At 32.6% G+C, this 14,807-nt stretch overlaps 1 protein-coding gene across 4 annotated transcripts in view; it reads left to right on the plus strand.

Annotated features, from left to right (window-relative positions):
• Pak (serine/threonine-protein kinase PAK 3-like protein) overlaps nt 1–14,807 on the plus strand; it is a 463,040-nt gene that overhangs the window by 64,997 nt on the left and 383,236 nt on the right. For all 4 annotated transcript variants that reach the window (XM_089590045.1, XM_089590047.1, XM_089590043.1 and 1 more), the window contains exon 2: nt 9,082–9,221. In XM_089590045.1, the coding sequence (XP_089446171.1) occupies nt 9,166–9,221 (56 nt within the window). In that variant the 5' untranslated portion in view covers nt 9,082–9,165. The remainder of the gene's footprint in view (nt 1–9,081; nt 9,222–14,807) is intronic.

Consider the following 14,807-nt stretch of genomic DNA (forward strand, 5'->3'; position numbering starts at 1 on the left):
CGTTTCCTTACAAGGAAACCACTGATAATTCTTTCGGTATGAAGTATCTGTCAGCATTATAGAAGCCATGGATACTAATGATGAACATGATAAGTTTGATGAGTATTTTGAAATTGTGAATATTAAAGTTATGAAAATTATTTTTTCTAATGTATTCTTTATTTGACAAGGCTCTCTTCTTGACTGATACTGTTACTACTTGTGTCACATTGGTAAAACTAAGTGAATAATAGGATACAACCTGTATTTATAACTGCTTTTTATTTTCTTGAATATTTTGTTTTCTGCAGTTCTTGCTTGTAGAAACCTCCAGAAATAGGTTGATCTTGATAATCTTTCAGATGATCCGTCGTTGAATTTGTTGCTGTTACTCGCGTGGTTGTAAATATTTCTGTCGACCAATTCGGTTTATAATTTTTCTCGAATGCTTGTTTTGTCTTGCTCACGCAGACTTTATCGCCAATTTTAAACTTTGGCTCACTGCTATTTTTTAAGTTTTTTTAAACTTTTTTAAGACTTTATTTTTAGCAGTAACGTCTCTCCGTTTCAAACCAATTGTTTGATGTTTCCTATTGTTATATAATTTAATTATCGTTTGTGACAAATTCAACCACTTATAATTGCCTTGCATACTGAATTTTTTTCACATCAAATCTTTTAATGTATGATTAAATCACTTGCATATTGAAGCTTTAAGATTGCTGTAAGATAAGCATAAATTCATTTTATAATTTTGCATGAGATTTTGAAAGTTTGCATTACAGAATTCTTTGCCACGATCAGTTTGTATGTTTACTGGCACCCGTCCTTTTTTTAATGTCGAATGCATTGCTGAAGTTACTTCTTCACCAGTTTTTTGCTTGATTGGTACATCCGATGCGTACTTGGAGCAAATATCTATTACAACGAGCGTATACCAATACTCTTTTCAGCCTTATTTTTTCCAGACTTTAAATTGTCTGTACTTATTTTTAACAGGCTCTCCTGCCTTCTTTAACTGACGTAGAACGTCTTTCTCATATTCATACATCATGATAATCATGATGATGATGATGCTCCAATGTCTTCCGACCGACTGTAATGATTGCACTAGGTATGTCCTAAATGTAGAGCAAAACTATCAAAGCCTTTTCTGTAGCGACTATTACTCATTTGTTTATTTTTCTTTATAAGAACAAATTCATGTTAATCATCAGTCTAGCAATTAGAGCATACGTTTTTTAATTGAATGTATGGCATGTCTGAGTTTACATGATCATTATGTGTATGCCTTAGATTAACTTCATCTTGAAGAAATAAAACTAAAAAATTAACGTTATTCCTAATAAAATGCTTTGGTACTTGAGCAAATGGCTGACCAAGATAGAAGCAGTCAACATGTTTGTGTCTACCCATACAGAAAAGCGCTCTACATTATCTTAGTTTTAACAAGCTATATCATCAAAAATCATTATAGAATTTTGTAAATCTGGCAAGACTACAGTCTCGTGTTTGCTGACAGAAAAGTATTTCACACCCTCTATAGGCTCCAATAAATCTTTTAAAAACTTGTACTTTGGTTGATACAGCAATTTATAATATGTGTACACATTTTTAATTTTAACTCCCTTTGGATGCATAATAAAAGCCAATAAGCTATTAGTTTTACCACTGTTTAATGGTCTGCAAATACAGCGCGAATACTATCGGGGAGTAGTTCACCACGTCGATTCGAACGCTTTTCTTGTTTTTCAAAAGCGTGCGACGGAATGGCACAGTCGAGCATACGCACGCAGAGGCATGGCTATGGTAAATCCTCAAGTTAACGTGCGCGTGTCTGTGAGTGTGCTTGACACGATTGTGCAGGGCCTCTCAGGCCATGGGTCGTGCGCGCACGCTTGGTGAGCGGCACTGACGTGACTCGGGCATAAGAAGTGTGGCTTGTTGGTTAGTGGCGGGTATGTTGCTCGTGACAGAGCCTCCACTCGTGAGGGAGTGGAACGGTCTAAAACACGAGGACCAAACCGGTCAAGGCGCTGGTACGATTTGCTGGTCAAACTATTATGCCAATAAGGGTGAAAGAATGATTTAATAAATAAAATAGGGCGCTGGTGTATAAACAGCCAATCAGCAATCGTTGATCGGCGGTAGGCGATCGATCAAGGATTATTAGTAGGGATTTTTTCAAGGTATCGAGCAAGGAAAAGTAGCTAGAAACCAGAAGTTCGATTTTTTGCTATCTCCCGTTTCATTGTTTAATTGTGGCTAAACAACTCGAGAGATTCGGAGGAACATCAAAAGCTTACTGTGTGGCTCGCGATATTGTCTGAGTTTTCCTCTAAGGGTCTTGTGACCGGAGAGGAAGCTTGAGGGTTTTGGCTGGCTGGGTGCGATCGGGTGGCTGCGTGAGTTGGCAAGAGGATAGAAGCTGGAGCTGACATCCAGTACCAAGATTCCCTTGACATCAAAGGTTAATAGTAAGCCCGTGAGTACTTTCTGTCTGTTAATACGAGATAGTGGTGGAGGGGTGCAGAATACACGTTAGAGTGGATACGACGCGTTTCCATGTGCCTCACTCCAAGGTAGTGGCTTCCTGAGGCCGGGGGTTAGTGGTTATGCGCAACGGATGGTTAGAGGAAACTCAGGTACCGAGGTGCACTTTGTGCCCTCCTCGAGTATAGCTGGTAGTGACTCCGAGGCGCGAGTAGTGGCTTTGGGGAAAATTGGTAGTGGCTCCCTGGGGGGCATTGTTAGTGGCTCGTTGGTGGGAATTTAGTGGCTCGCCAAGTGTTAGCTACTTGATCAGTGAATAAGTTTTTCTAATAACTGCTGTGCGGGGCACTTTGGGTTGCGGTGTCAGGGTACGATGGTCGCATCAAAGAGGTCGAAGCCACACAGTTGTACCCGTAGCATTGTACTCGGGTTAGTGGTGTGCGTGTCCTTAACTGGCTGGGTACAATGTTACAAGCGTCAAAATTTAAAACTTGTAACTTTATGGATTGTTCTTGAAATTTTATGTCTATTCTGTATGAATAATGAGTTACAACTGATCGTTTAATAAAATAGTATAACGCTTTCATATTTTGAGCTCTTTATTGCAACGAATTTGTTGACTATAAATACATTGTTTACTATCTCGAACGCTTAGGCATGATCCAACCTTTCAAGACTACTCATCATCATCATGCATCATCATTATCATGCATCGTAAAAAAAGGACGAGGTCTTGGAAACAAAATCATAAACTCTTTACCAGTAAAGCTTTATTTTCCCGGAAATCAGTATTGTGGTCCAGGTATTGAACTTGCTAAGCGTCTTGTTAGAGAAGATTTAGCAGTTAATCTGTTGGACGCCACGTGTAAAGAGCATGATATAGCATACTCAAAATATCGACAAGATTTAAAAGCCAGACTCGAAGCAGATGAAATTTTAGCTGATAAGGCTTGGCAAAGAGTTAAAGCTTCAGATTTAAGTATTGGTGAAAAAGCAGCAGCTACCTTGGTGACCTGCTCTATTAAACTTGAAAGTAAATTTGGTATGGGGCTAAAGAAGTAAAAGAAAAAAAAGAAACAAGGTATTAAAAAAAGGAACAGAAAAAAGAGTATCTTAAAAAAATAAGGTAGTGCGTTTAGTGCAATTATTGAAGCTGCTTCAAAAGACATGAATACCAAAAGCAAAAAAGCTCGAGATATTATTAGTAGTGCTTTAAAAGGTGCTCGTACTGCAATGAAAAAATTTGGCGGTGAAATGCATGTTAAAATTCCCCGCATTTTACATCTTCTTACTTAAATTGGCGGAGCTCTACCTCTGATTCCCTTGTTTGCTGGTTTGAGTGCAACCGGTGCTATAACCAATGAAATAGCAGAAATTGTTGAGAGCATCAATGCTACTAAGTCAGCTAAAAAGCAGCTAGCCGAGAGTCAGAGACATAATCAAACCATGAAAGCTATCGCCTTTGGGAAAGGTCTTCATTTCAAATCTCATAAAACTGGATTAGGTCTATTTAAAGTCTATTCAAAGCCTCACGTTAAAAAAGGTTGAAGAAAAAAAAAAAAAAAAGCGAAAAAAGTTAAAAGCAGTAAAATTACCTCTTCGAGCTTAAACCGACATAGATTTGATGAAATATTTTAAAATCTTAGAAATCCCTTATTTTCGTAGAGTATTCATGAGAAACAATTTACGTGCTGATGGCCCACGGGTTTTTAAGGAAAGAGCAATAGTGAATCTACTACTATTTTATTATTATTTCACTAAAGGCCATCAATGGTATTGGAACTCAATATCCAATATAATTTAAGATTTAATCTACATTAAATAAACTATTAATTATCGTAACCATTTATATTTCGATGAAACTATAAAGCACTTGTGTGTAACGGTTGGGCTTAAAAATTTTTTTTTGCAATACTGAAGTTTTTAAAACTTGTTTTCAATGAAGATCTTTTATGTTTCGTCATAGATTTATTTTCTTTAACTCTATTCGCAGTGTACAAGAATATTTGCGCCATCTGATGCCAGAATATCGTGGACTTGCTGGACGATTTGAGGCTTAATGTATTGTCAGCCACAAATGATTTAAAACTACTGACTAATTATTATAACAGGCGTAACAACTACGAAAGTCTCAATAACTAAGATTATTCTAGTTACACATAGCGTAAAGTGCAGAAGCAAAGAAAAATACCAACATCCATGTTAACGAAGTAAAGACGACACTTAATTGGGTAACATAACCTTTGTTTTGTATAGTATCGAAGCAGAACAAACCGAGCTGGCCCGTAAAGGGACGCAGGTATGACATGAGTGACTGTAAACATAGTCTTCACTGGCTTTGTTTCATTAACTTTTACTCAAATATGGAACTATTAAGTTAAATTTCTTTTTAATAAAAAAACTGTGAAGTTAACGTTCATGAGAGTTATCGTTATCACTATGTCTAACAACTCTAAGTGGTTGAAAAACTCAATAACGTATGATCTGAATATTGCATACAGCAAATAGTTTTTAAATTAAGACAAAATATGAAGTAATACCTTTATAATCTTGTATACGTAATCAAGGTACCATGGACAAACACAATTATACATGATTTTAACATCTTAAATGTAGATGAGCATAAATCACCAATCTTATTTAAGAAAAAGATGTGACGTAAATTTATAAAACTGTACATATAATGAATAAATAAATGTATAAATAGTAATGTACCATGGATTTTTAAGAAAAATTTAAAAATAGCATGCCTTGAAGTACTCTCTTATAGGTTACACACCTTTTAAACGTTAACACACCTGTATTTTAATTTTAATGCTATAAAAAACACTACTCTTAGAATCACTTTTTCCTTTAAAATTATTTACTCACCATGCGATGACAAACATTATCTGTATTTATCTCACAGATATACTGCGCAATTATTAATTCGTCGCTATAAATTGACAAAATGAGCTGTAACCGTATAGTATTTAAATGAAGTAGCCAGAGCAAAACACATACACTTATTTGTTTTCCAGGGGTGATATTACTGATATTGCTCAACTTTTTTTCACTGTATGCATCTTTTGTTAGGTTGGTATATTGTAGCGTACGTAGGGTGATATACGAATAAAAATTACGTAATACCACCCCTAGGGGACCAGAGATCTTATTCTTTAGCGTTGGTTTATGAAACATTTAAAAAAATATAACCTGCTTCAATAAAAATATTAATGATAGTGAAATGACAAACGATATTTGTCATATAATTTAAAAAATGATGAAAATTTTTTTTAGTAACTTGTCCAATGGCCTAATTTTAAGATTTAATACCATTATATAAAGGAGCAGATGGTTATGGGTAGAGAATAGTGATAATTACTTTTTTTTCCTCCAAGAGAGATCTAAAAAAGTAGATGCATATTAAAACGATTATATTATTTCACAAATAAAGTAGAAATTTATTATATAAAAATAGCTGTATTTTATATTTGGTTGAACAATTAATTTTTTTAAACTCAACAGTTCACACACACTTAATGTAGACTCGCTATAAAATATTTTCGTCTGCTATGAAATTTCTCAGTAAAATTCTAGCTCTCTCGCATAACCAATGATATGATTCGTTGGACAGTTCTTATGTGAATTTCAGAAATTAGATCACAACAGTTGTAGCCAGTTTTCCAATTGATTCATGAATGACCATAAAGATGTTTTTTTTCCATCATGTTATTGCTAATTATTAACAGCTGTTTTGAAAATTCTCTGTTTTCTGCACAAAAATGTGCTCTTATATTAGTACGCAAATGAAAAGACTCCACATAATGCCAAAGAAATTATGATTTTGAACAGGCATGTATGATATCAGCTCTAGTTCCTCTCGGAATTACTGGTACTGTCTATCTACAAACAAAGTCACCAGCAAATATAAATGTGATGCCACGCATTAATTTCTGGTTCGATCTTAAATCTTGAATTGTTCTATTCATTGCTTTAATATAAACTCTGTGACTCATTGTGCAATCAATCCATACAATAAATATAGTATCTTGAAAATTTTTTCCAAGAGAGTGACTTTTGCGTATTAAGCACCTAAAATCTTTTCCATAAAAAAATTATTAATGGGAGTTTAAAAGTAAATTGAGCTATTCTGTCTCCACTCAAGAGAAAAGCAATCCAGAAAATGCAACAAAAGGGGAAAGTTTTCCAGCAGATCTTGCTTTGGCCAACATCAGATCGATTGGAAATGTTTTTCCAGTGTCTTCAGGAGCATCCATGAAACAGATTTTTCCACTATTATTCAAGGAACTATCAATTATACAATCAATAGTTTTTTGTTAATCTAATCCTAACTTAGAAAGACTTTTTTCGACGAAATTATTTGAATAGCTATAATCGTAACTATGTTGGATAGAATTTTCACAAGGATCATTAGTATGGAGTTTATCTTGAACTGGTGAATTTAGCCCAAATTCAGCAAAATTTTTTTCTAAAAGAAAGGTGACCTTGCCAACAGTTGTCAGCAATTTTAATTAAACGTTTGTTAAATATTCGTTCAAAGAATTCTAATTTAAAATCTTAAAAGTAAATTTGTTGTAACTAAAGAATATCTTTGTATTATTATTGTTCAAACACATCCCATAAATATTAAGGTTGCAAAGATTTGCATGAAATGAAAATGATTGCGAATAAGTCACGTATTTTTTTTCCACGGATCATAATTTTTCAATAAACCAAGGGCAACGTCGAAAGATGGATAAGTCACACCATCCGTGGTTTGGAAGTACTCAAATGAATTTCTGCTTCAAACGTATTAAAGTAACATTCGAAGATAAAAGCACTCTGATTTAGAGGGATGAATCATATAAACTCTACTTATGGCTGAATTTTTGTTACTTCTGGTCAGTCAGAAATATCTTTTCTTCATTTTTTTTGTCACGCATATATTATGGTTCTAACGGTTATATTTTCTCGGAAATATAATCTCACTTAATCACTTGAAATTTAAGTGCCTTCGATTGCACTTTAACGCCACCTAGTGGATTCTACTAAACTAAAATTCTAAGCTAGCGTATTCTTTTAAAAATTCAAGCTTATTTATTGCTATTGTTATTAATTTGTTTAAAAAAAACATGCAATAATTGTTTAAAAAATGTCAAGAATTAGTATGCAAAATTTTAGCCGAATCGGTTCAGTTAATTTTGTAGTAAGCCATTACAACGTTCTTTGGGACTTTGCTTTAAATATAAGTGGGATTTATCATACGGTCGTCGATATATTTGGCTCAAAATATTAGTTTGGCTTTTTTGCTTTCTTCATACGTTGCAAATAGTTATAAGTCTTATAATTTCTCATTAGTGCGCTTACCATGGATATTAGTTTACTCATATATAAGATGAATTCCTTAGATATCACATCATGTTTGCAATTTATTAATTGTATTGTTACTCTGCACCACTTCGATATTGTACAAAGTCGTAACTCTTAAATTATTATTTGCTATAAAAATTCTTCCGTTCAAATAAAATATTTTAAAATATGGTATGTACCTTGTACCCTGATATCCGGAAGAAATTCAGAAATTTTTAATTCACAGATTTGTAGATACCCTGTCATAGCCTCTTAAAATTTAAAAGAAAGTAACAGCCGGCTTATTCCTTCTTTGTTCTTGAGTGGGCGCTTTTTCATACTAGTGCATTAGAAAGTAGGTAAGATCTATATAGGCGCCCGTAAATTATACCATTTCTGATAGGTATACTGTTCAAACAAGAGGTATATACTGTTCATACTGTTCAAAATATGTCATTTTTTGACTCATTACTCATTACAATAAACTTTGACTTGAATGATTTGTTGAAGCGTCAAGTATCTGCTTATAATTTTAATTTAAAATAGCTACGACATTATTATTAATTCATAAAAATGTATTAAATAAGTTAGCAAAGTGATATGAATCCTGACCCTCAAGACTTAAAGGCAAGAACTCCAAAATTAAGATTTAGATACTTCATCAGTATCAGATGTACAGAAAGGGAGCTATAAAAGTAGAGAAAATAGTTAAGAAAATTATTTACAAACTGATGGCTGTGGAAAAAACATAGGAGTATGAAATTTTGGACAGGTAATTTAGAGCATTAACTAGGAGGTGAAATCAGGATAGTAAAGGTAGCATGTGTAAATATATTTAATGTTTATATTACTTAAACAGACTTATTAAAGAACAAAGGTTAGTAAAGAAGACTCAATATAGAATATAAATGACGTTAACTGAATAATATAATATTAATGCTCATATGCCACTGAGTAAGAAACGAACAAGGGTAAGGGCATAAAAAAAAACATCACCAAAGAAGAGACTAAATTTGGAATTTTTAAACTTTAAGTGAACATTAAAGAATAAAATCAAAGCATCTAAAATCATGTAATATATACTAGCCGTAGATAAATATGCAAAAACTATCTATTAAATAAATTTTTTAATTGTGTAGTTTTTCTTCATGGTAGAATAGTTTTTTGTTCTCTAAAAAAAATTTTGTTACTTAACCATACTAAATAGTTTTGTATCTTCAAGCTAATCAAAATTACTTTACGTGCAGTACTAATTACGACAACAATAATTTTTTCTAGGTAAAAGAATCCCAGTATGTGAATTAACCAAGAAGTCGTGTGAGTTTAGTTTGTATGCACCTTAGTTCTTAAAATATTTCTACAATGTCTGATGAAGATGATAAACCTCCAGCGCCACCTGTTCGCTTAACGTCAAATAGGTAACGTTTTGAAAAAGTGTATCTTATTTAATTATTATTAGATGGCTTAAAAATTGTTTTTTTACTAATAGTAATGATAAAAATAATTGTAATTATGGTAGATAGATCTAGAGAAAGCGTGATCATGGTAATTTTTTAAATTATTACTTACAATACCATCTTATGATAAATAATAGCCAATACTCTGCAGAATATCATCATTAATTTAGGACTTTGGAAGAGTTTATTAATTTTTTTAGAAAACTTAGAATTGCATCTTTTACTTTTTTCAACTGTGTTAATGACATGTGAATTTATCTTTATCCAATGAACGTCTGGTAGACATAAGACATATATTGTGTTCTTCCATTTTTTTTCATTTCATAGCTCAAATTCTCAGCAAAATGTGTCATGTAATTTTTATGGTCTCAGTACAATATGCCGTGTGAAACAACACAAAAAAACATTCTAAAAACTTATTTGTCAGTTCCCACCATAGGAAGTTTTGGGATCTTCCTTAGGAACCTACTAAAATAGGTAGCAAAATCAAATTTTTTTTTAAATCTGTTCTAAGCACACATTGTGCAATTTTTAAAAAAAATTTGTAAATTGCGAAATTAGTGGCTTAAAATATTACCACTTATCTAGGCGTGTGATAGTCTTCTGATAGTAATTTGAGTTAATATTTACTGGCACGATCTTAAAAAGCTCAAAGATGTAATAGTTTGTGTTTCCCAGTCAATTTAATGTTGCAAATACTTTTTAAAAGTATTGTTTACTATCATTTTATTAAAAAGGTATCTCTTTAAGTTCATGTACTTTATTATTTATCATACGTATATCCGTAAAGACTTGCATTCCTTCGGGTTTCGTGCAAATACCCTATCTACAATAATAAAATATTTATTAGGGATATTATATAGTATGTCAAAAGTTAAAATTTCATAAAATATTATTTGGCATTTATAATCGTTCAAGGATACTGCAATCACTATCGAGTGAGTTACATATGCATATTAATTTGACCACGTTTTTGCATGAACTAGTATCGTTATGTCTACTTTTCAGTACATGCAGTTTTTCGCGTGGTTTCTAATTAAAGAAAAAAAAAGGCAAAGTAACAAAAATGCAGTATAATACAGAAAACATTTTAGAAGATCGTCTTAATAATAAATAAAAAAAGCTTGTTTGCAAATTAATAATATTTTTGAAACAGAAAACGAATGTTGTAACTTATATTCTTTGCCAATGTATTGTTAAATTCAATGTACATTCAATAAAATAATGACACTATTTTTTCCAATGTATTTACTCTCCCCGTACTTTTTTTTGCATAGTCACTATAAGAATTCTTTTCTACAAATATGTGAAGAGTAATTATTCTAACTCTTTTGTAAAACCCATAACTCTAAGTAACTCATCGCCCTAAACCGTATTACCATAACCTACCTATAATCTGGTCATCCTTATCTCCTTTGGCCTAACAAAACTTTCTCTACCCCCTCAATAATAAAAATAACCTTATAAATTTTTCTTGGCGTGTAATTTTTTCAATAGTAAATACTTTCTTATCTTCAGATTTAAACAATATAGAAAGTTTCAGCTTAGAAAAAACACAACTACAGTGGGTTTACTTTAACATTACCTATATGCAATACGAAGATCTATTTTCAAAACTTACAGTTTTAGGTAGAGACTTTGATTTCGGCTACATAAAATATCAAATCATTCTTCAAAGATCAATGATTGGTTCCCCTTCTAACAGCACTAACATGTCATCTTTCACTTATTTGATTGTGTCCCTTGGCTTTTACCTTAATACTTTCAAAACCCATCTCTGCTATTGTGTACCCATTATATAAATAAAAATTTTTATCATACATATACAAACTTTTTCTCTACCTTAGCTATACACACCTGCAGTGATTCCCATTCTGATATAAGTATGTTTTTATGTATGAAGGACATGATGATACACCTTATTTATTCGACAGAAACTATTCTTCCTTGGGAATAATACGGTCTTGATCGGCCTTTATCGTGCGTCTGTAGCAGAGCAAGTCGATACAAAGTAAATATACTGCGAGCCGTGGAAAAACACACATCACTATGCTCAAAATATACAACTACACTGAGAAAGATTTGGCACCGTCAGAGTACTATCGGTAGTACAGTGCTAGCTCGGAAGTTTAGTGCGTCAGCAATACCAGTTGAGACGAGAACTGGACAAGACCTGTATATGCGGTGCACCTAACCTATGGTACATACGTCGAACCACACTATAGGTAACGCTACTACACTTGGGCTCGTACGTACGCTGTTCCGACTGGGATACCTGCTATCCCAGTAGCCAGAGACAGCAGACTCATCGTGATTTGGTATAGCTGCTGTAGGGAGAAGGACAACTGCAGCACCAAATCTTTCTCAGTGTACCAGTGCCGTGAGTGTATGGCTCTTAGTCACGGATAAAACGCAAGGCAGCGCGTGGCAGTGGATTTTAGACCATAACTTTTTGCCTTGTACTGTGAAGAAGGAAGGGAAGCAGTGCGTACTCAGTGTTACAGCAAACTGCTGCTTATATTTATAACCCTTCAGTATATGTGTATATATATACACTGAACGCGCGTGCGTGTGTGTGTCTGTGCATGTTCTATGATAACCTAATCCAAGAACAAAGAAAAAGTGATCATTGGAACTGCTATATTCTCTGCTGCTGCATGCATTACGTCAAGAGTTTATCAGATCAGTTTGTGAATTTTTGCATAATCCAAGGTACGTACGAACATTTTTATACTAACTGTTATTACTTTCTTATGTGATTAATAGTATACATGGTGGAAGCAGTCTTCCATGAATAAGTACAAGGTGGAGAGAGAGAGAGAGAGAGAGAGAGCAACGAGAGTCTAGGCCTTATTAATCCTACTTTATACTTAAATATGGGTTGTGATTTAAATTTATCCACGCAGTTATTTAAGTAGACTTTGCAGTAATAGGTAGTTCTTAAATTGTGTTAAACGCATTTGATATGTACTGAGTGCTAATGTAAACAAAAAGTATACGGGTTTACAATAACATGGATGCTTTTTATCTGTGATTTTTTCAAGTTATCTTAACATTTTATTATTTCACTAGTAATTTTAATGCGTCATCAACTTACTCATGAATTTAAATATTAAGATTAATTAGTCAAATCGGTATTAGTACAAGACGATTGTTTTGTTACTACAAGTTCCATTACATTCAAGATAAAGCTTTTTTGTATCACTGTCCAACTCTTGACATCTAAATCATTTTCCTACACATCCTGGAAATCAATCTCATTTATACTCATTGGAACTTAATGGTTAGCTATTGCTTTTATTCATTTTTTTTCTATTCCTTAGTAGTTGCATGCATGATTAAATTACTTGTATAAAACATAGTCAGGCCTACGATGTCCTCAAAAAGTTTTTACTAATAATTTTGAAACAATCATTACGATAACATACAATTTTTTTTTGTCGATCCACCAGTCCAATGTTTTCTCTAATTTTTTTTTTTTTTTTTTTTTTTTTATGTATTTTTAAAACAGAAAATTTTTAAATGTCTACAATTTTTCGTTATAAAAATTATGAAAGACTTCTGTTTATCTGTATATATATACATACAAATTTTTTAAATGTGAAATATAGACTACAATACAATCTTTGTAAGAAATATAGGTTATTGTTAAATAATGAATATAATTTATTCAGGCACAGTAGATATTAAACAAACTTTGCACATAATTGGTGAGACGAGTGACAGTTATAACCAACAGGTGCTTTTTTCATTCAACAATGTTGACTCTTACGGCGCAGCAACTGAAAGCGTTGCACCTTGAAGTAGTTACCGTGACTTTACCAGAAACTATTGTCGTTGGCAGGTCACGCCATAGCCTAGTAGCTTCGCCAGCCATATCAGGTAAATATTCACTCATTATACTTATAAATTAAAATACGAAATATAGTTTGATTTACAGGCTCATAATTATTTAAATTGCACGTAACACTTATTTGGTGCGAAAATTTTGCTTTAATACAATTATTCTTTTAATTTTATCTATTTTTGTAACAATCAGTTTTGTCAAGTGTTGGCTTAAAGTTAAAAAAAAAATTTTTTTATTAAAGATACGGCATCAAAATCATTTTCGTATTTTGCAGTATTATATATTTTAATAAATGCAATCTCAAAACATGAATATTTTGCATTAAAAACAATTCATTATCATTTAATTAGTAAGAAGTCCACGCCAGTTGTCAGAATACTACGATAAAAAAGTAATTACATCAATTGAGTTATCAGTGAGTATTTTTTGAATTAATATAATCTAGAGAGCAGTACTAATTACCAGAAAAAGCTTAAGGATCGTAATATTAAAATTGCAATGACATGGTAGCCACATGTAGACTGATAAAATTAGATTTCACACCATTAAAAAAAAAAATTAATTCCTACAAGCAAATAAAAAATTAGATTAGCGAGATGAAAGTGGTAGAAATTGCTGCAACCAAAAACGAACCTCTGGATTTGTCAGCAAAGTGCCCCAAAAAAATGGTAAAAGTGCCAAAATCACCTAAATCGCGAATAAATCGAAAACAGTAATAGATGGAAAAAAAGTTAAATACAAAAAAGATGCGCCTTTCCAAGCCACACAAAAGTAGCATTGTTGAAATTGATTTCATTTAATAGTTTTTTTGCAAATTGCAAAAAACCGCAAATTTGTCCGTTTTTTGAAAAATTCATAACTCAGTTCCATTTGGATATGAAGAGCTAAAAATTTTATACAATGTTCCTTTCGTAGTCCTTAACATATGCTTCAAATTTCAAGATGATACAATTAATAGTTTTTGCAAATTGTCGTGTTGAAGAAAAAATAGTCCCTTCGAAAAATGGCTCTAAAAAAGTTTTGAGACCACTTACGGCCATTTTTCAAATGCGCTGCTCTTCGTCAAGAGTTAGTGTTCAACATGCTAAAATTTCATAATTCCATCTTGTTTAGAAGTACTGTTAAAATTGCATCAAAAAACAGTGATTTTCGCAGGAGGCCGTCGGTGGCGCGTGGTGGGGCGAGCTGCCGAATTAGGCCACGCCCACTTCTTCGCTGTGTGCTCGGCGCACTTTTGAGCGTGTAGGTTTAAAATGACTACGCGTTGTAAAACCAACGATATCTCCGGAACTAAGCATCAGAAATGGATGTTTTTTTTTTAATCTGGGGTAGCTTTCAATAATGTTGAGATTGCGCGTATCGGCATATTAATAAAAATAATTATAGTCATGGAAAAATGGTACTTCTAAAAATTATTCTACTAGTTGTTGCAAATTTTAGTACTTTTGTAATAGATATTACATATTTTCATTTCCTGACTGTATGTATGTCATAATTATTGTCGGCATTGCAATAAGTAACAACAATAATTATTATTATTATTATCATTATTATAATACTTATAAAAATATTAATTTGTACATACAGAAAAAACGTTTTATAATGCAACAACTAGTAGAATAATTTTTAGAAGTACCGACTATTATTATTTTTATTAATATGTCGATACGCACAATCTCAATATTATTGAAAGCTACCCC

This window comes from Copidosoma floridanum, unplaced genomic scaffold, assembly GCF_036245765.1.
Source record: "Copidosoma floridanum isolate Cflo_tuat_1 unplaced genomic scaffold, Cflo_Japanese_pri ptg000011l, whole genome shotgun sequence".
Lineage (NCBI taxonomy): Eukaryota > Metazoa > Arthropoda > Insecta > Hymenoptera > Encyrtidae > Copidosoma > Copidosoma floridanum.